The sequence below is a fragment of the Oryctolagus cuniculus genome, chromosome 1, assembly GCF_964237555.1.
Source record: "Oryctolagus cuniculus chromosome 1, mOryCun1.1, whole genome shotgun sequence".
In the NCBI taxonomy this organism is placed as follows: Eukaryota; Metazoa; Chordata; class Mammalia; order Lagomorpha; family Leporidae; genus Oryctolagus; species Oryctolagus cuniculus.
The window spans coordinates 209491373-209513937 of record NC_091432.1 but is presented as its reverse complement, the minus strand read 5'-3'; the positions used below and the strand labels follow the sequence as shown (position 1 = coordinate 209513937).

Below are 22565 nucleotides of genomic sequence, written 5' to 3'. Positions count from 1 at the left end.
TCTAAATCTGTGGGCACATGATGGGGCTCCTGGCTCTTGTCTTCTGTGTCTTCCAAAAACAGTCCAGAAAGCAGAAATTTTTTTATATTCTTCAGAATATTAAAGATCTCGAGGACTCCCAGCAGTATCAGGGCAACTGCACATGTAGTGGATGAGGATGGGAGCTGGGAAAATAGTCACAAGGTAAACTTAAAATGTGCTGACAACTTTTGCAGTACTTCAAACCTATGACAGCCTTCCACAGCCTTCTTTCCGTGAAGTCCAAAGAACAGCCAGCACTCTAGCTAGAGAACTGCTGTAGAATTGGAGGAAAGAATGCCATGGTAGAAAGTTAGTGTCACACACCAGTAAGGAGAGTTAGGTCTTTATGAATAATGAAAGAACATCACAGGGCTGCTACCCCATGTCATTATAAGAAGCCCCAATTCACTGTATTAGCAGAAAGATGTGAGGCCTTTCCTTATCCATCATAAGGGTCAGAGACAACACTCTTATAATAAAAGACAAGGTAGGCCGGCGCTGGCTCACTAGGCTAATCCTCTGCCTTGCGGCGCCGGCACACCGGGTTCTAGTCCTGGTCAGGGCGACGGATTCTGTCCCGGTTGCCCCTCTTCCAGGCCAGCTCTCTGCTGTGGCCAGGGAGTGCAGTGGAGGATGGCCCAAGTGATTGGGCCCTGCACCCCATGGGAGACCAGGAGAAGCACCTGGCTCCTGCCTTCGGATGAGCGCTGTGCACCGGCCGCAGCGCGCCGGCTGCAGCGGCCATTGGAGGGTGAACCAACGGCAAAGGAAGACCTTTCTCTTTGTCTCTCTCTCACTGTCCACTCTGTCTTTAAAAAAAAAAAAAAAAAAAAAAAAAAGACCAGGGAAAACTGTTCTTATGCTTAGGTCCAGTGAAGAAGCTGTGTGAAAATGTGATTGAACAAAAGGGTACTTAGTGATAATAGACTGAGGGAAGGAAACCCAGGCAAGGCCATCTGTTCAGATCCTTCTTGACCTGTCTGTCCCTCCTTTCTTGAGGAAATAAGGAAGGACAGCTCTGGAATAAAGATCGTCAAGGGAGAAGAGAGACAGACCTTCTAGGTTAATCAGGTTGATTCTGGGGAGCATGTTCTAATTCCTAATACCTCCCCTGTAGAAGAATAATTCTGGTTTCTATGACCTTCTCTGGGGACAGAACAAGAGGCTGCAGATAGGAAGGCAGGAGAAGGCCAGAGAGATCTTCCCATCTCCCTTAGTTCAAAGTACTCAGCATGCCAAGTGCCATACTTTGGATTCTCGATTATGTTCCGATCTCCAACAACAGTGAGCCATCACTGTTGTGATAACTGTCTGGTCTTTCTGTTGGTTAACTTTTTCTGGCTTTAATCCCAGATTTGACAATGGACCTGAAGGCTTACGTTTCAGTTGCATTTGGTAATTTCCATTGTGCTGCCCTAGAAACTGATCCTAGGCAAAACAACCAAAGCTATTTAGACTTGGCTTTTGGCATCCTGTGCAGTCTAACATGATATATAAACTTCTTTTTCATTCTTTTGTTTTGTCTTTTGTATGCTTGTCTCAACAGCAGCAGCTCTTAGAGACTGCACTCTCCTGTGTGGCTGGGATAGGAGGATTATTCACACTGAATTCTGCATTCAAGCGTCCGTTGTGTTCTGAGGGCTATAGAACATGAAGGTGGAAAACTCCTAGATGAATTCAGTAATAAAATTTCTACCATAATAAGCATGAAACTAACCTTGTGTAATACAAACATTTTCTATTCATGGTTTTTAAAATAGTAACCAGATTTTTTAGTCTTCTGGATTTTTTTAAAAAAAATTTGCATCACTACAGTTTTTGTAAAGAAATCATTTTTTCCCAAAGCTGTGTCTATGACAATTGATTTTAATGCTATTGAGACAGTTAACTTGGTAAAGTCACAAGACTTCAGCTCACATGTACCTCAATGACTAGCTCTCAGTTCATCATAAGAAGTTGATAAAAATAATGTAGACCGAGCACTAAAAATCCAATGGGGCAGCATTACATCAGCAAAAGAAAGCCATCCACAGCAAGATTCAAACCAAGGTTAGGATTTTTAAACATCGTTAATGTTTACATTGTCATTTGTTGAGCTGGTTGCAAAAGCAAGTCTGAAATTGGCTTAGAACAGTTAAATTTCCATATAAGGAAATTGATTAAAACTATTAATTGAAATTTTCAGATAAAAGCTCCCCTGAATTAATTATAAGCAGAATAAGCATATTTTAATGCTCAGAAATTATGTAAATTCATCTGAAATCTTCCACCTCTAACTGTCTGCCTTTCCACTCATCATTCCAACCAGCATTTGAGACTGTGAGATTATAAGAATGTTCTTTAGCTTTAAAAAAGAAGGGGGAAAGGGCTGGACACCCAGCTACTCTGTTTCTGATCCAGCTTCCTGCAAATGGCCACTCTGGGAAGCAGAAGATGATGGCTCAAGTACTTGAGTCCTTGCCACCCATGTGAGAGACCTGGATGGAGCTCTGAGTTCCTGGCTTTGACTTAGCCTAGCCCTGGATGTTAAAAGCATTTGGGGAATGAACTAGTAGATAGAATCTCTCTCTCTCTCTCCTTCAAATAATAATTTTTATAAAATAAAAAAGGTGCTTTTTAAAAAAGTGAGAAGGGGAACAAATGAGAGCAAATTTGAAATATGTGTTTATTTTCATTTTTTGGTGGAAAATTACTGGGTATTTGCTGTTGACTATTTCAGCTACTTTAAGGGTAGAGGAGCAGAAGGGGTAGTAAAGAGAGCATCTGACTGACTAAGAAGGCCTCAGTCACTCATTAATCTCAGGAGAATCCATCTTTCCAGCTCCATAAATGAACTGTGAATTACAAGGTTCTCTCTGATTAGAAACAGGAAAGCAGTAAGAGATCCCAGAGGGAACGAGGTTCTGCGCTAAGAGAAAGACGCGTTCCTCTGCGAGCTGTGACAGGGACAGGTGTGTGGCAGGAAGTCTCCGGGGAAGCGATCTCCAACTGCCAGGGCTTCATCACCCAAGGGTATAACCAGCTAGGAAACCAATTAGCACAAAGTGCTGAGTGCCAACCACCCATAGATACAGAAGCCTGAAGGAGAAGGTCACTCACTGATTGGGAGACACCAGTTCATGGAGCGTTTATGGATGTCTTGACCAAGAGAGGAAGACACTGAATGATATGAATACACAAGAACAGTGACAGGAAGGTCTAGGTCTAAAAATGAGCTGAAGTTTATTTAAAAACAAACAATAAAAAAACTTGCTGGCCCAGCTTATTCCAGTAACAACTTCACGTACCCACTGGAAGATTCAAATTAGTTTTCCCAACTTCACAATGCATGCAGAAGGCTTTTTAAAGGTTGTTAGTGTAAAAGATTAACATTTTGTGTACAGCTGTACTCATTTGCAAAAGAGTTGGGGTTGTTGATCTCCTGGGGCCCCTTCCAACCTTATGTGAGGCAGTGTGCTGAGAGTGAGAGTGAGGGTAAGGAACACCAGATTTGTAATCAGAGAGATTCTTCTTCAGTGAGCCATTTATGTCTCCATTTCACTTGCGAATGGGCTTGAAGATACCAGTGTTTTGAAATATTTACTTGCCTTATTATTATTATTATTATTATCATTATTATTATTAGAAAGAGAGAAATACAGAAAGACAGACAGAGATCTCCTATGTGCTGATTATTTAAAAATTGCTGAAAGAGCTGGGTCTGGACCAGGCCAAACCCAAGAGCCTAGAACTTAACCTGGGTCTCCTACATGGTGGCAGGGACCCACGCACTGGAGCCAGCATCTGCTGCCTCTCAGGGGCATATTAACAGAAGGCGGGATTGGAACCAGAAGAACCAGGACTCAAACCAGGCACTCCAGTATGGGATGTCCCAGACAGCAACTTAACCGCTGCACCAAACTCCTGCCCTGAAAATACCAGTTTTATCTGTCTCAAGTCTGTTAAGGAAATTAAGTTACGTATTTACATGTTTTGATACAACTCAGAGCTTTACATGGACCCAAGTTATTTTTAAAAATATTTTGTAGAAGATGACTAATAAAGTGAAACAACAGAGAGAACTGAGCAATTGCAATAATCTCATTGAAGTGTTTTCTGATTTCTATATGTAGACTCTGACTCCCTACTAGAATCTAAAAACTAAAGAGCAAAATTAAGCCTTAGCTCAGTGCATCCCAAAGCACCAAATGCCATGCTTTATGAGTGGCCAGTACCAAGAATCATTTGATGGATTATACCACCTGACTTCGTTTCTTAATTTAGCTACCAATTAGCCAAGAGAGTAAATGTGAGCAAACTGGGAAAGAGGAAAAAGAGGAGCCTTACTTTCTAATGGGGATGCAGGGTGGGAGACAGCATTGTCATTGTGGTCCGTATTGTGGCATCCCTGGGCTGTCTTTTCTGTTCTGAGCACAGACTGCTCCTGGGCACTCTAAATTGTCAAGAGGTCTGTAGGCTTGCCAGAGGAGCAGCTTTGTGTTGCTAAACACAGGACATACATTCTTCTTGCACTTTTGGGGGGTAGGTTTACTGACAAAGTCATTGTCCCCCTCTTCCCGTCCGGCCATGGCCCTCTGCAGATCCAGTTATGCTGTTTAGGTTCATGAAGTACGAATTAGCATAATCCGATTAGATTAGCTGCTGAGGGCGCCTTTGGTCTGAAAAGCAGAGAAAAGAAAAGTGCTGCACAAAGAGGGGAGGCTGGAGGATGGAAGGGGAGGGGCAACCACTGCTACTGGGCTGCTGGCCTGAAAGCTTGCACCTGCACAAGCCCTCTTGTAAATAAGGACTCTTAGATGGTATTAAACAGGGGACTGAGGAGTCCGGGGGAGCTCTGGGAGGTAAGCATGGGGATGAGAAAGGCAAGGCAGCAGCTCTGCATCCCATTAATTGATTTATCTGGCTTGGCAAAGCAGGGTTTGCTGACAGAAGAGAATGCCCATTTGATTCCTACTCAGTACTGAGAGTGGGTCAGCCCATAATCTGGTCTATCGAGATAACATTTTAGAATCTCTGCGAGAGACTGATAAGGGGTTTACTTGTTGGGAACAACATTCATTGGATGTTTTGATTTCAGTGCTTTCTGAATTGGGACTCCTGTGTCTTTCCTTTATTTCTGGGGGAAGGAGGGTGGGTAGGTGGTGATAGTTGTTTTAGGCCTTTGGGTAATGTATGCTTAAAACCACAAAAGAAAAACTCAATAATCAACTTGTTATTGTAGGTGAAGCCAGGGAAAGTTTTGACTGGGAATACCTTTCTCTGCTGTAAACAGTTGGTGTTGAATTTATCACCATTTTAAAATATAAGAAAGAGACCCCACGTGAACAGGAAATATGTGTTTCAAGCAAGTGGTTTCTATCACCGTCTTAGTGGAAGAAAGACTTCTCCTTTCCCTCCACTTCTCAATTCCCCTCCAAACAAGGAGTCCTGAGAGGCTGAGGTCCCCGTCCTTGCTGGGAACAGAGCGCCATATGCACAGTGTAGGTGAATCTCAGAGAACATCCGAAAGTGTCTAACTCTATGGGAAGTAAGGAAACCTCTTGTTGAGTCCCACCTATGAAACGATTTACATCTGAAGTCACCAGCAGAGAAGGTGTTTCTGTTGAGCCGTCTTCCTGAGTGCCACTGATGGTCATTTAAATGCTGTGAGCAAGAGAGCTCCCATGACTCTCGGGATGATCTTCCCTCTGCCAAGCAAGGCATTCTTCTGGATAGAAAACCCAGAGCAGCAACCAAATAACTTGGTGTTTTGTTTTATTTGCCTTTATTCCAACCAGTGCCTGCCCGCAATGTGCATTTCTTTTACAGAAGATTTCTGTTTTTAAAGGCAGAAGAAATAGAAGAGGAATTTGGCCTTTGCTGAAAGTCAGGCCTGGGTTCATAGCCAAGCTTTGCTGTTTGCTGTGTGATCTCAAGTTTGTCTCTCAACCTCTTTTAAGCCATGATTTCTCCAAATTGTGAGCCTGGGCAAATAACTCCATGAAATGGTTGCTAGAAGGATTAAAGATGGCATTTGTAAAATACCTGTACACAATGGGCACATGATGGATATAAAGGACCCTTCCTTGGGGCATTTATACTTTGACTCCCTTCCCAGCCAAACCTTGCCGTATACAACCACGTTCACTTCATGGGTCCAAGTGGGTGCACTAGGATACCCAGGCATAATTACTAGGACATCTTTCTTCTCAATTTGGGTGAAGGGGATCGTCCCTCCAGGAGCCTGGCACATACAGCCTCTTATAGATGAACAAGGAAGGTACTGCAAGGTACTTTTCAGAAGCTCTGGAGCCTGGGGTAGAAATGTAATCTGGGGAGACGGGAAAATAGTTTCTGTTTTCTAGAAGCCAAAGTGAATATGCAGAACACCATAAGTGGGAGGCAGGGGTCTGGGGGGCTCAGATGAAAGGAAGGGGTAAGGAGCAGCTCAGAGGAAGACCTGGCAAACTCATTAGCTCACAGTTCTGATATTGTCCCTTAGGCTGCAGGTTGAAACATTGCAGTTTAGGTATCCTTTTATATAGACAGAGTAGTTGAGTGGCACAAAAGGAAGTGAGGTGAAGTGTCCTTAGTCAGTGAAGGTGTTCCACAAATATAAATTAATCTTGTGTGTTCCCATATAGATTTTAGTAAAGATTTCTTTTGAAAAAGTAGGAATTTCAGAGCTATTTCATAACTTGGTCAAGATACAGATGGAGAAAGTAACGTGATGGTAGATGAAAATAAAACTACACCACAACCAAGTAAGAGTTATACAAACAATGCAAAGATATATATCAACATTATATACCTCCCCCACCCCCCGGCACCATGGTGCACTAGGTTAGTCCTCTGCCTGCGGCGCCGGCAACCTCTATGGGCGCCGGTTCTAGTCCCAGTTGCTCCTCCTCCAGTCCAGCTCTCTGATGTGGCCCGGGAGTGCAGTGGAGGATGGCTCAAGTGCTTGGGCCCTGCACCCGCATGGGAGACCAGGAAGAAGCTCCTGGCTCCTGACTTTGGATCGGCGCAGCTCTATCCATTGCGGCCATTTGGGGAATGAACCAAAGGAAGACCTTTCTCTCTGTCTCTCACTCTCACCGTCTGTAATTCTACCTGTCAAATAAATAAATAAAAATCTTTTTTAAAAAAAAGTTATATACCCCCTATCCATTCCAATAGATACCAGAAACTCAGAATGTGTTACCTGGTCCTTATTTGCGGAGGAGAGGGAGATTGTGAAAATTCTGCCCTGCTTTGTGCCCCAGAAGGCTGGCCCATACAAACCTCAGCCTCCATCTTTTAATCTTATATATGCTTATATCCACAAGTGATAAAGTTTATAGCTTTCTAACCTTTTACACGTTTAGTCAATCCACGAAAGCATTTAACTTCAAAATCTCCTTTTCAGGTATGACTATCTTCTGAAGACTAATTCTTAGACACAAATACTTTACATTATTTTTGCCCAAAGTAGGGCTCCAGTGTGAAAACTGAATTTTAGAGGACAGCAGTCCCATTTTGGCAAACACTATTTGGTTGGTTGGTTGTTTACTTCATTTTTTGTCCCCAGCAGCCCTCTCCCATCCTACTTTTATTATTATTATTAAGATTTATTTATTTGAAACACAGAGTCACAGAGAGATGGAGAGGCACAGAGAGAGAGAGAGATCTTTCTTCCAGTGGTTCACACCCCAAATGGCCAAAACAGCCAGAGCTAGATCAGGCCGAAGCCAGGAGGCAGCAGTTCCATCCAGGTCTCCCATGTGGGTGCAGGGACCCAAGCACTGGGGCCATCTTCCATTGCTTTCCCAGGAACATTAGTGGGGAGTTGGATTGAAGAAGAGGAGCAGATGAAACTCAAACTGGCACTCATATGGGATGCTGGCTTCTCAGGCAGTGGCTTAACTTGCCATGCTGTATGCCAGCGCCTCCCTACCTCCTTTTAAAATCTACTCATTCAGAAAAAGAAGTTTTATTTTTCTTCTCTACTCTCATAATATTACTTAAACAGTGAATATGTATCCAATTTTTGCCCAGAAAGTCAGTGATCCTCAAACTAGCAGCAACTGAAAATGGGGTATATATTGGACCTGTCCTACCTGGAATATTACCCCACCATGTAATAGGATTGGGGACACTCTCCAGGAAGCCTGGGTTACAGATCCCACCACGGGATCCTCCTCTGCTCTGGTTTGGATGTTGTCTGTCATCCAGTTTTCATGTGCTGGAGGCTTGGTCCTCAGTGTGGTGGTGATGAGATGGAGGCTTTAAGAGGTGGAGCCTAGTGGAAAATAATTAGATGATAGGGACTCAGGCCTCCTGAAAGGAGGTTCAGGTGTGGGAGAAGCAGCTTACATTCCATGAGACAGGATGTTATTTCAATAAAATAAGCCTGTGATGCCATCTGTCACGAGGCCCTCACCAGAGCTGGCAGATGCTGGCACGATGCTCTGGAACTGCTATAACTGAGAGCTAAATAGACCTCTTTTCTTGATAAAGTACTCAGCCTCAGATATTTTGTAACAGAAACACAAAATAGATTAAAGCATCCTCCTTTCATGATTAGGCTTATTTTAGAGGTCTTCTATGATCTCTGCCTCCTTAGCAAGAATGTGAAAGGGAAACCAAGAAACTGGATCTGAAACCACCCTATCAGAGAGCTCCCAACTGCTGGTTCATTCCCCAAATGACCATAACAGCTGGGGCTGGGCCATAGCCAAAACTGGGAACCAGAACTCAATCTAGGTCACGCACATGGGTGTCAGGACTGGACACTGGGTATCACACCCAGGTACTCCAATAGAGGAGGCTTCTGTCTTAGCCAGGGTCTTAACTGCTAGGTGAAACATTTGCCCTGAGATGGGCTTTTGAATTGGTCTAAACAGGCCCAACATTCTATTATGGGAGGAGAAAGGATGATTAGGCAGAGTATGGTTGAAGGCAATGACTGGAAAGCAGCTCATGTTGAACCCAGCTCTTGTTGGAACTTAGCAGTTTCACTCACAGGCATCACATTCAAGAGTGCCTCAGTATGACAGTCTACACATGGTGTCTCAGAATTAACCCTAGCTGGGGCTTTTTTATATTCCACTGATTGAGTTTGATTCATGAGAATCTATTAAAGTGCTTAGAAAAGAATTAAAAACTTTGATGTAAAGAAAGCTGTCTATGTAAAGCTTCTCCAGCAATAAACTCTGTGTCATACAGTGATTTTTTTTTTTTTTGACAGGCAGAGTGGACAGTGAGAGAGAGAGACAGAGAGAAAGGTCTTCCTTTGCCGTTGGTTCACCCTCCAATGGCCGCCGCGGCCGGCGCGCTGCGGCCGGCGCACCGCGCTGATCCGATGGCAGGAGCCAGGAGCCAGGTGCTTTTCCTGGTCTCCCATGGGGTGCAGGGCCCAAGCACTTGGGCCATCCTCCACTGCACTCCCTGGCCACAGCAGAGGGCTGGCCTGGAAGAGGGGCAACCGGGACAGAATCCGGCGCCCCGACCAGGACTAGAACCCGGTGTGCCGGCGCCGCTAGGCGGAGGATTAGCCTAGTGAGCCGCGGCGCCGGCCCATACAGTGATTTTGAATAAAAATGAACAAGGGTCAAATTCTGGTTCTGCAGTGGAAAAACTTGGGCAAGTTGGAGACCTTTCTACAGCTGTTTCCTCATCTGTAAAATAGGAGCAATAATATTCATATAGTTTAATATAACTAATATTAGATGAACATTACAACATTGTTACAAAGATTAGATGAGCTGATAGGCTGGAATGAAGGCCCAGTGCCTAGTATATAGTAAGACATAGTCAATCTTGACTCTTATTTTTAATATTATAATTTTATGTATGTTGTAAGTAATTCTGACATACTCAAGTCCATAATTAACCATAATTCTGGTTCTTTCTTTATGTAAGAACCTACATATATTGACTACATTCTATTACATTTTGAAAGTTATCTCATAAAGGCAATTCAACAGCTTGCTTCATTAGATTACCAGAGAATTCCTGAGCTCTGGAAATTCAGATTCTTAAGAGTAGATTTTATTTGGTAGATTACAAACCTAAAACTTACATAAAGTGTAGCACTCTTCACAATCTCTTTGTGATAGGCCATTAGCAACAAAGAGATAATAAAATGAAGTTTCCCTGCTGATGGGAGACTCCAGTAAGCACAGAAATAGTCATGTGACTTAGGAGACTGTCTCCAGCTTCCCATAATACTTAATATTCTTTCCTTGCATTCCTTTCCCAACACCTGCCACTTTAAGTCCCTCACTTTGCATTGCTATTGGACTTTTAGATTCCTTCCTTATCTTTGACCTTTGTATTTCAGGATGTGACTTTTGACTAACCTTTGACCTAGGGTTCAGCAGTTAAGCTGTCTATTCTCCCAAACCCCTTTCTTCTTTTGCCTTTTTAAGAATAAAGCCAGTCATGAATAACTTATACTTATTTTGACCACCTCAAGTCATTCTTAGGTGATTAAACCTCCTAAGGCAGGTGCTGCAAGAGAAATACTTGAATGGAAATTATAAAAAAACAAAATTTTTTAAAAAGATTTATTTATTTTACTTGAAAGAGCTACACAGAGAGAGAAGGAGAGGCAGAAAGAGAGATCTTCCATCTGCTGGTTCACTCTCCAATTGGCCGCAACAGACGGAGCTGCACAGATCCGAAGCCAGGAGCCAGGAGCTTCCTCCAGGTCTCCCATGTGGGTACAGGGGCACAAGGGCTTGGTCCATCTTCCACTGCTTTCCAAGGCCGTAGCAGAGAGCTGGATAGGAAGTGGAGCAGCCAGGACTCAAACCGGCGCCCATATGGGATGCCAACACTGCAGGCAGCAGCTTTACCTGCTATACCACAGTGCTGGCTCCGAAAAACAAATCTTTAAAAAAAATTTTTTTATCCATTTATTTGAGAGGCATAGAAAGGGGAAGAGAGAGAGAAATGGAGAGACAGAAATGGAGAGAGAGACAGAGAGGCAGAGAAAGAGCAAGGCAAAGAGAGAAAACTCCCATTCACTACTTCATTCCCCAAGTACCCACAATGGCCAGACCTCAAGCTGAAGCCAGTAGCCAGGAACTCATTCCAAATCTCCCAAGGAGGTTGCAAGGACCAACTATTTGACTCTCAGAGTCAGGAGTCAGAGCCAGGTATTTTTTTTTAAAAGACTTATCTATTTATTTGAAAGGCAGAGATACAGAGAGAGAGAGAAGGAGAATCTTCCTTCCATTGGTTTACTCCCCAAATGGCTGCAACAGCCTGGCGCTGAAGCCAGGAGCCAGAAGCTTCTTCCAGGTCTCCCACATGGATGCAGGGGCCCAAGTAGTTGGGCCATCCTCCACTGCTTTCCCAGGTGCATTAGCAGGGAACTGGATTGGAAGTGGAGCAGCCTAGACTCGAACTGGCACCCATATGAGATGCTGGCAGTACAGGTGGAAGCTTAACCTACTACACCACAGTGCCAGCCCCCAGAGCTGGTATTGAACATAGGTACTCCAATATGGGACTTGGGAGTCTTAACTACTAGGTTAAATGTTTCCCCAAGAAATAAACTTCTAGGAAGAGCATTAAACTGTGGGTTTCTCAGGAGAATTCAACATGGTTAGGTTTTCATTTCAATGCCATTTCTTATTTAGGGGAATAAGAAGGTTATTCTTTTTTTTTCTTTGTCATGTGGTTAATTATTTATTTTATGAAAACATTTTGTATGTGTAATTTTTTTTAATTTTATTTTTTTTAACTTTTATTTAATGAATATAAATTTCCAAAGTACGGCTTATGGATTACAATGGCTTCCCCCCCCCCATAATGTCCCTCCCACCCGCAACCCTCCCCTTTCCCACTCCCTCTCCCCTTCCATTCACATGAGGATTCATTTTCGATTCTCTTTATATACGGAAGATCAGTTTAGCATACATTAAGTAAAGATTTCAACAGTTTGCTCCCACACAGAAACATAAAGTGAAAAATAATAGATGATTTTTAAATGATGATGAAATCAGATCAGACCTATTGTCATGTTTAATCCCAGTGAGAGTCAAGTTGGGAATTGATAATTTCTTCTTTTTTTTTTTTAACAGAAGATCAGTTTAGTATACATTAAGTAAAGATTTCAACAGTTCGCACCCCCATAGAAACACAGAGTGAAATATACTGTTTGAGTACTCATTATAGCATTAAGCCTCAATGTACAGCACATTAAGGGGAGAGATCCTACATGAGGAGTAAGTGCACAGTGACTCCTGTTGTTGACTTTACAAATTGACACTCCTGTTTATGGCATCAGTAATCTCCCTATGCACCAGTCATGAGTTTCCAAGGCTATGGAAGCCCCTTGAGTTCTCCGACTCTTATCTTGTTTAGACAAGGTCATAGTCAAAGTGGAGGTTCTCTCCTCAAGAAGGTTATTTTTAATGGAGTCCATCTTGATATAGTTTTCACATTTTGAATGTAGGGGGTTATGAGAGTTAAATGTTGAAACTATCCTTGTTTTTAAGCAGATTTTGACTTTTTAGCGGGAGGGACTATAAACAGCTGTCTATAACACAAGATAGAAGAAGTAAGGGTCAAAAGACGTATAAAGGGATTCTAGGGAAAGGGAAATGAGATTAAGTAGTGGAAATCTAGGAGGATTTCATGGAAAAATCATGCAGAACTTAGCAAGTGACATTTGGCACAGGGGGATAGATGAGAATGAGTGAGCGTGGGAACATTCTTGCCAGCATTGGGAATCACAAGAGTAAAGTCAGACAAAAAGAGGGGTGCGTTTGAAGGTGACCTGGTGAAGTTGTTTCAGTGGCATGTGCAAGCCATGTAGAGACTGTGCAAGGTAGCGGGGAAAGGTACACTGGGGCCAGGCTGCAGAGGGCCTGTCTGCTGGGTTGTGACATTGGTCTCAACCCCAGCAGCAAGATAGGAAAGCTTTGGTAACAGGGATGTAATGTGTCCACTGTAACTGAACAGGACAATTGGGGAACGGTGTGAAAGGGGGTATGGAGTGACAAAGAGGAAGGCAGATGATGCTGGATTTTTCCAGACCAAAGACAATGGGCAGTGGAGAGTTTTGTCAAAGCCAGGATGGTGGCTGTAAGATGGGGGGGGGGGGGGGGGGCTTAGTACATTTATGAAATTCTTACTAAAAAGAAAAGAATCACAATTTCTTTTATTCAATAATTTATTTGCAATAAATTAACAGTTAAATAACAAATTATAATAAGTGGTTAGAAACTCACAAAATACATCAACAAGTAAAATCTTTGGTTGATATGTCTAATCACATTCTACAAAGAACAATGATTCTATTCAATAAAATGCCATCTGAAGATTACAGAAAACGATTGAAAAGAGGTGAGCATATTGTCAATCTAAAATACTTGGTGGCTGAGCAGGGCTGTAGAAAGGCTGGACTTGGAGCTATGACCTCTGATTTCCACTAACTGTCCCTATGAACTCTGGAAATTCACCCTAACACCCGCTGGACCCATTTTCATGCCTCTAAAATGAGGGCATAGAATTAGCCAATCAAATGATCTATATGAATCAATGTGTGTGTTTATACTTGGTTTCCAGAAGTTCTTAGTGCTGTCCTAGCAAGCCATTTACTTTTGTTCGAATAACAGAATAGCATAGGTTAGGCTATCTGTCTGAGCTTTCTTGTTGGGCTTAAATGACCTGCAAACGTATATGCTACCCAGTGAACCATAAAGTATTTGAACCATACAGTTTACCATTTCAGTCACCAAGCCTGAAGTATGGGACACCAAAGAAGGCTCTAGAGTGATATTTGAATGAGCTATAGTCTCATGGATACCTTATTAAGGTGGTTTGTAAAAATTTCTATTCATTTATTTATTTTGTATTTATTTGAAAGGGAGGGAGACAGAGAGAGAGAGAGAGAGAGAATCTTCAGTCTGCTAGTTCACTCCTCAAATGACTATAACAGCTAGAGCTAGGTCAGCCCAAAGCCACGAGCCTGGAAGTCCATCCAGGTTTCTAAGTGGACAGCAGGGATCTGAGTACTTGAGCCAGCTCCTGCTGTCTCTCAATCGAATGCACGAAGCTGCATTCAGAAGCAGAGCCAGGACTCGAACCAGGCACTCTGATATGGAATGCAGGTGTCCCAAGCAGTGTCTTAACCAGTGTATCAAACACATACCCCTTTGTCAAAATTTTGGTCCACATTTGGTGACTGCAATTCCTTTTGATGGTCAGTATAACCTAATACATCTTGACGTACAAAATTCAAACAGGCAAAAAAAATAAGGATGAATTACATGAAGTAATATTTTAAAGGTTGATTCATTTACTGAAGGAGTTCCTATAGGATTTCTTTTTTTTTTTATTTGACAGATAGAGCTAGACAGTGAGGGAGAGAGACAGAGAGAAAGGCCTTCCCTCCGCTGGTCCACCCCTAAATGGCCGCCATGGCCGGAGCCACACCAATCCAAAGCCAGGAGCCAGGTACTTCCCCCTGGTCCCCCACGCGGGCGCAGGTGCCCAAGCACCTGGGCCATCCTCCACCGCCCTCCCGGGCCAGAGAGCCGGACTAGAAGAGGAGCAACCGGCACTAGAACCCGGCGCCCTGACTGGGACCAGAACCCCCAGCGCCCACATGGGATGCCGGCGCCGCAGGCGGAGGATTAACCAAGTGAGCCACGGTGCCGGCCCCTAGGATTTCTTAATCCCCCTCAGAGTTTCATGAAAACTCAATTTCTTCACAGCTTTTCAGAAATACTCCATTATAGTTTGGTGGAAAGGCACTCTTTATGCACACAGAACATGAACATGGTCCCAAAGCAGGAAAGGGGAATCATTCTGAATAGAGCAGAAAACCCCACATTCAGGCAAAGAGGTACTCTCTGCTTTCCTCCACACACATTATTTTTTTTCTGATATTTTTTCATGTTAATGTAATATGAATAGATTCAATGTAGTTCATAGATACAATTCTAAGAATATGATAATCTCTTCCTTTCCAGAACACATTAAAATGAAGCTAACATAAAAAATCCCAGATGAAGGGCTGGTGTTGTGGCATAACAGATTAAGCCGCCTCCTTGCAATGCCAGCATCCCATCTGGGCACCAATTTGAGCCCTGGCTGTTCCACTTCCCAACTAACTCCCTGCAAATGCACCTGGGAAAGCAGCAGGAGATGGTCCAAGTACTTGGGCCCCTGCACTCACATAGGAGACCCAGATGAAGCTCCTGGCTCTTGGCTTCAGTCTAGCCCAGCCCTGACCATTATAGCCACTTGGGGAGTGAACCAGCAAATGGAAGATCTTCCTCTTTCTCTCTGTGTGTAACTCTGCCTTTCAGATAAATAAAAATAAATCTTTAAAAAAAAAAAAAGGGTGGCTGACATCGTGGCATAACACCCTGGCCATTGCACCCATCTAGGGAGTGAACCAGACCAGTGAATGGAAGTTTCTCTCTCTCTCTCTCTCTCTCCCTCTCCCTTTCCCTCTCTCCCTCTTCCTCTGTGACTCTGACTTTCAAATAAATAAATAAATCTTTAAAAAATAAATACCAGATGAGGATAAGTAACGTTACTCAATTGACAAATGATAGCAAAACTTTGAAATGCACTATCACCTGGTTATTTCCGATCAGACTTGAGTCCACGTAAGCTTATTAGGAAGAAATACACCTTCAGAGGAAGATCCCTTGGTCTCTGTGCTTTATGTTTGCCTGACCCAGGCTGGGGCCATGGGGAAGTTTACTGAATATAGTTTAAATAAGTGACCTTGAAAGAAATCTTATTGATGGGATAAATACATTGTAACATTGAGAATTCTGTATATAGATTAATGACACAACAACCTATTTTGGAGGAATGAAATCCAGTCTTCCTCTGATCACCAAACAAAGGGGGCTCATTTCAACCTCTTATAAATAAAATTCCTTCTTTCTAGAGTGGCAGGAAATGACCATTCCCCTATTGCATTTACACTGAAAATTCCTAACCTCAAATCCATCAACTTGTTACTTGTAGTTCAGTAGCACTTGGTAATTTACCAATGTATTGTCAAGAACTTTGGGTATAATCAAATGACATCATTTGTATTCCGGGCTCAATTATGGGATTGATCTTTGAATAACAGGGTAGCATGTGGTGATGAGTTTGGTCAGAACAATGCTATTTCACACGCTTGTTAGGACTCGCCTCTCCATGTAAGAGTGAGCTAATGCCCCTCAGCTCTCTAAAGTCTATTGTTTACTCCAAATGTTTTGTGTAAGCTCCCCGTTAAATGAGTTGTTAAATGCTAACATTTAGATTTTCACAATTATAATTGCGATTTACAGGTCTTAAGTCCACAAGAACTCAGGCTAAGTTGAAATTATTGATACCTGATATGTGAAACTAGCAGGTTAGCTAACTTAGCTATTTGTCATAATAAAACTATGAACTCTAACTCATAAATTACCAAGTCCTCTCCTTTCACAAGTATAACCCTCCGTTTGGCGTTAGAGATAACATATGCAAAAACAGTGCAATCGGAGGAACATCTCACAGGTCCAGGGAACTCAGAGGACATGGAGCTCTCCGACATGCATCTGCAATGCTCCCACAATCCTCATGCCACAGGAGGGCCTTCTGTCCACTGCTTTTCCCCTCAAGTCTCCCTGGTTGGTTTCTATAGGGGCTGTTTTCATTCATCAGTCTTGAGATTTATTGTGTTCACTGTTGATCAAACATGTCTCATTTTTCAAAACAAACTTGAAAATATGTCCCATGAGAAACACTTTTCCATTTCTCTGAGGTCCCTTATGAGAAAACTCCTTTTTCTGAAGACACTGAATGAGTCAATGATTTTCAAACCTTTTTTACGCTCATAATATATTTTTTTCAAACACCTTATGCAGAACTTGGGTTTAGAAAACAGAGGCAGGCCACTCTGCCTGAAGTCCCAGGGGTGGTGGACTCCAAAGCGACTCCCCTCATGGCCTCCCTTTGGCTCTCCACAGTTGTACCTGGGCCATCTTGATGAAGCTTAGCTTCCTGCCTCACATGACTGTCATCAGGTTGACTCTGGACACTGCAAAAGGCTTTCCGCAGCTGGTAACTTCTGGGTGAGTGCCGCCCTGGCAGTCAGAGCCACCTTATGGGAGGTGATGGCTTGGTCCAGGTGAAGGAAGCTGGCAGTCATCAAGCAGAGTTCTGTTCTCCAGGCCTGGCAGGTGGGGTCCTTGGGGGAAGAGCCCCAGAATGTTTCCCTGAGCAGCCACTCCTGGTTGCTGCAGGCTTTGCTCCCCCAAAACCTTGACCAAGAAGTTAATATACCTCATTGCCAAGCGGAGCGTTTCATTTTTGCTCAGCTTTTTGTCTGGAGGGTGGGTGGGAATGAGCTTCCTCAGCTTGGCGAAGGCACTGTTGACGTTCTGCTGCCGCCACCGCTCCCTGGTGTTTGTGAAGATCTTCCGGGTCATGTTTGAGGCCCTGAGATGGGAAAGAGAAAGGGCCCCGAGGGCCAATACCTTACAAGAGGCCTGGCTGGTAGCACAAGTCCTGCCATGAACCTATCATGTTAGGTATTCTCAACCTAGAATTTAGGACATTTATTTCCTCACTTTTGGGTTTTCTGAAATTTCCTTTTAATAAGGAAAGAAAATGAGGGAGGAGTAGAGGAGGGTAAGAACAATGCCTTTCAACCTTGTTCTCTCTGGCTGTTTTGAAGGTTCCAGTTAGTAGGTTATTTATCCCAACACCCCCATTACTTCCATTATAGACAATTCTTCCTTATTGTTAAAAATCAGGTACAGAACAGCATTGAGAATATGTCTGAATAAAATATATATTTACCCAACAAGGAACTGAACATGAATCAACAGTATATCATAGACTCTTAAGAAGAAAAGAGCTATGATGCTAAGTTTTGTTAATCAAATAAGATTTGAGATGCAGCAGACAGTTTAGCTCTCAAACTGTTGCCTGCTCCAGACTTAGCTCTCCTCATTACCGGGACCCTTCTAGTTCCTCCAAACAGTAATAAACATTCCTAACTCCACCCTTTCGCATGTGACATTTTCTGTTCCTTGAATTCCCTCCCCACTCTCTCCTTGCCTATTTCTACACATTCTTTGAAGAGCAGCTCAAACCCTGCCTTTCCACCAAGCCCTGACTCTACAGGTGTCTGCATAGCAGAGTAGGATCGCTCTCTAGCAATGCTGCAGCTCCCCTGTGAGCCACGCCATCTGCAATCTGGAGGGTAAACAAGTGATAGTCTACAGCTTACAGAAATATGTTCTCAGCATTTTTTGGATGCATGCATTCAATAAATTATGAGATAGTCAATACTTTTTCACAACATAAGCTTTGTGTTAGATAACATTGCCCAACTGTAGGCCTAATGTATGTGTTTTGAGCTTGTTTCAGGTAGGCTAGGCCAAGCTGTGATGTTTGTAGGTTGGATGCATTATATGCATTACAAGAGTTTCAGTTTGCAGTGGGGTTAACAGGATGTAACCAGGAATCTAAGGAGCCGGCTGCCTGTGTTGACATTCCAGAGAGAAACTTAAGGCATGCAAAAGCAGCAACCAGGTATTCTAATTATTCTAATGAGCTTCCAGGCAGCCCATGTCCCAAAACTTAAAAGGGTGGATCAGGCGATCCCCAAGGCCTCTTTTTTTTTTTTTTTTTTTTAATATTTTATTTATTTATTTGACAGGTAGAGTTACAGACAGTGAGAGAGAAAGAGAGAAAGGTCTTCCTTCCGTTGGTTCACTCTCCAAATGGCAGCAACGGCTGGAGCTATGCTGATCTGAAGCCAGGAGCCAGGTGCTTCTTCCTGGCACTTGGGCCATCCTCCACTGCACTCCCGGGCCATAGCAGAGAGCTGGACTGGAAGAGGAGCAACCAGGACTAGAACCGGCACCCATATGGGATGCTGGCACCACAGGCAGAGGATTAACCTAGTGCGCCACGGTGCCGGCCCCTGGCCTCTTTCTTTGAAATGCCATAATGCCCTGTCCATTACCTTTTCTTTATCCCAAAGTCTTTTCTGAATAACCTGGTCTTAGCTTCTATAATGAAAATATCAGTGCTTACAGAACTGTACCCTAACTGTACTTAAAATACAGAGGTTTAGCACTGAATCAAGGGAATTTTAGGATGGAAAGAAAACTCAAGTCTCATTTACACTGACACTGGCCAGGACTGTGGGAGCAAAGTTACTTTCAAGCTTCTCTTGTCAAAAGAGGGTTTAGCTCATTCACTAAGTCAACTCCAGTCCCGTGGGGGGTTTTTTTCAAGCTGGGAGGAAAAAAGATTAGTCAGGATAAACTAACTGTGGTGCTCTAAGAGGGCTCAATCCTATTGTACTGGAAGCAGACAGAAGGAGCCGAAAGAAGCAAAGCCTGGCTTCTAAAATGGAACCTGCCATCCTAGGAGGTGCTTAATAATTACTTGTTGATTTATTCTCAAGTGTGTTACTCTTCTTCTCCACAGGGCGGGAAAACAGAAATTAGTGACTAAACAAGCTAGAAAAGCTCAAAGTAGAGGTCACTGGAAAATTACTTAAATACTTATTAAATCAAAGGAAATTGCATTTAGTGTTCCCAATAGCAAGGAATGATTGCTGCTAATCTCCACTGCAGAGTAACGTAAGAGCTAAAATAAAACAAAACACACATGTACACTAGATGCCACAGACGCAGAGAACAGCTGATCGATGTAGAAACAAAGGTGAAACATTTAAGTCACACACAGAATCAACGGCAGAGCCTCTGTCCAAGTTTGGGTTTTGGTGATCACTGAGTACCCCGGGTCAGGATTTGTAACCTTTTTGTGCCTTGGACTCTTTGGCAGTCTGCTGAAGCCCAGGGACAGATCCCTTCCCAGAATAATAATTTTAAATATATAACTTAAAAAAACCCTTTAGTTCCCTTTTCAGGATAATGATTCTAAATGTCTAAGTTAAAAGAATACATCAATAAAAAATAATCAGTTCTACTTATTAATTATTAAAATAATTAAAGTGCAATACAGCAGTACATGTGCTTCATTTTAACACATAAAATAGCCAGACTTATTACTGTAATTCCTAATATATGATTTATAAGTGACTTTTTCCAAATATTTGTGGCATCCATCTGTGATGTGAGATGCAAGGAGCTATGATTTCTATTGGTGATGGTTTTACCACCTCTGCTAATATTATTGTTTTTTTATTACCCACATCAATAAATAAAGGAAATGCTACACTCAGAATAGATTTAGAACCTTCACAGGACCCCTGAGTTCTATCTGCGTATCCCTGGGTGGGTAGAGGCTGTAGACCCAGGTTAAGAATACCTGCGCTGGGGGAAAGCCAGGGTAGATCCAGTAGGAATAGAGATGTCCACAGACTTCTCTATATTGTCACCATGGAAAGTGACACATGCCCTGAGAAAAGAGTGACAATTATGCCCTTAGGGAAGGTGCCGGATGCCACCAACAGGAGCTGCTGCTCTTTTGTGCCCTGTGGCCCCTGGATACAAAGCCACGGCCAGCTAGGAAGGAGGAGGAACAGGTATACGGTTAACCTTCCTACCCAGCCAGTCCCAGGCACCCAGATTCACAAGACTCTGGCTGTAAACGTGTCTGCTAGTCTCAGCTCCTGGACTCTCATCTCTCTCTTGAAAGTAAATGGAAGCACTTGTCAGAAAGACAGAGATGAAGGGCAGTTTATAAAGCTAGATTGGGGGAAGGTGCCTCACCCCAACAGGAGCCACGGTTCTGCCTTTTGAGATTATTATAGAAGTAGCATTTGTGCTCGTTTAAGAAAAAGAAATCAACCGGTACACAAACGTATAACTTAAAATGGCAAAGACTCCAACTTCTGTCTACACTCATCCACACTCCCCAGCACACACTTGCACATTCGCCCTTTAAAAATCACTCTGCACGCTGCTATTATTATGCAGTATACTTTTTTCACTTAGACAACTCTGCATATGGATGCATTTACTCAGTACACACACCATGGACACCGGTTCTCTGGGAAGACGCTTGCGGTTCGTGCAGCTCTCTCTGCAGCTCACTTGTGAAATGAGCTCAGAACCTGCTACTCCCATTTCCCACGCCCCGCCAATACCCTGCCCACGCCAACCCCACCAGCTGCCCATGCCTGCTTCACTCCTCGGGTTTTCCCTTTCTCCTTCTCAAAATCTTTGCATTGTGCTGCAGAGCATCGCTCTGCCCAGTAAATATTTCGGGAGTCTGGGAACGCATCTCGCGGCTGAAGTTTCACAACTGTCTGCCAGGTGTGCACTAGTGGCTTATGCAGGGGCACGAGCCACCGAAAGGGTCCTGGGAGATGCGCTGCAGGGCGGGGTCTCTGGCATCGCGGGAGCGGGCGGAGCTGCACCGCCAAGGAGCGCTAGCTTTTCCGCGTGCCCCGCGCCGCTGTCCCGAGGAAAGCCCCCAAGTCTTCCCATGGAGCGCCCCTACATCCCTGCCCTCCCGGATGAGGGTGGCTCGGACCCAGAAGACTGATTAAGGGAGCTCCAGGCTCACGAGCCCGGCAGGGGTGGCGTCCCCGAGCCCCCAGACTTGACGCACCTCCTCGCCGGGAGCTGGGAGTCCGCGCCGGTGCTGTCGCCGTAGCCGGCTGTGTACGCCCTCGCCTGGACTCTGCGCCTCGGCTGCCGCATTTATAGGACGCCGTCTTTTGTCTCTTGGGGCTCGGGTCCCCGCCGGAGACTCCTGCCAGTTCCTCCCCACTCCCCGCGCTGGCTTCCTGGGACCAGCCCTCCCTCGTGCCCTGGAGAGGGGGCAAGGGAGGAAGGCGAAGCCTGCTTTGTGTAAGGCTTGGGGGAAGGAAGGGATTCTGCCCTCCCCATCTGGACTGGGGGTGCCTCTGGGCCGCCTCCTTCCCCAACACAGGCAAACATCATAAAGTCTGTACCGCCATTAATTCAGCAGGTGTTGATTTAAGCCCAGTGAGGCTCCAACTGTAGTGTGAGACCACTGCTTGCTTCAGAAAAAGACCCCAACCCCACAGCCCAGGCCCACAAAATCAGGATTTTGGGGATGGAGTGGGGTCTGAAATGGACGTTTTTTCAAGTACCCCAGGAGATTAAGACGCACAGCAAAGTTAACAGCCCCCCAGATGGATCCATGTCAGTTTCCACAGCGCCCAGCGCATCAGTGATGGAGGGGCCTCCTCCGTGCTCTTCTTTCTGGGCTTGCCTCCTTCCGTCATCCAACATCAGGAAGGATCCTGTGAACCCCCTCTCCCCTGGTCACGGTCTGCTCAAACCCTTTGGTGGCTCTCCACTTCTCTCAGAATTAAGGCCTTTAAATGTGCCATCCGATCCCCCCTTCCTTGTGATCTGCCTGTCCCTTCCCTTTTCAAGGTTCATGGAGCTCCAGGGCCCCGGCCGGCCCCACACCTCTCTCAGTCTCTCTCTTTCAGAAATGCACCAGTAGCCCTCTTGCCTTGGGACCTTTGCCCTGTTTCCTCTTCCTCCCAAATTACCCACATGATTCCCTCCCTTAGCTCCTTTCATTCATTCCACAAATTATAACTGAGGGTCTTCCACGGGTCAGGATCCATTTTCGGTGCTGAGGACACAACTTCAAATACAACA

The 22565-nt window shown here is 44.1% G+C and overlaps 2 protein-coding genes across 3 annotated transcripts in view; both read right to left on the bottom strand.

Moving 5' to 3' along the window:
• Positions 1-13837: 13837 nt before the first annotated feature.
• TAL2 (TAL bHLH transcription factor 2) lies at positions 13838-21766 on the bottom strand. The gene is made up of 2 exons (XM_008256892.4): positions 21535-21766; positions 13838-17433 (listed from the first exon to the last, which is right to left on the bottom strand). The coding sequence occupies exons 1-2, from the start codon at positions 21624-21626 to the stop codon at positions 17097-17099; spliced, it is 429 nt and encodes a 142-aa protein (XP_008255114.1). The 5' UTR covers positions 21627-21766; the 3' UTR covers positions 13838-17096.
• Positions 14320-22565, bottom strand: part of FKTN (fukutin) — a 108553-nt gene continuing 100307 nt past the window's right edge. For both annotated transcript variants that reach the window (XM_070055202.1, XM_070055200.1), the window contains exon 13: positions 14320-17433. In XM_070055202.1, coding sequence (XP_069911303.1) covers positions 17420-17433 — 14 coding nt within the window. In that variant the 3' untranslated portion in view covers positions 14320-17419. The remainder of the gene's footprint in view (positions 17434-22565) is intronic.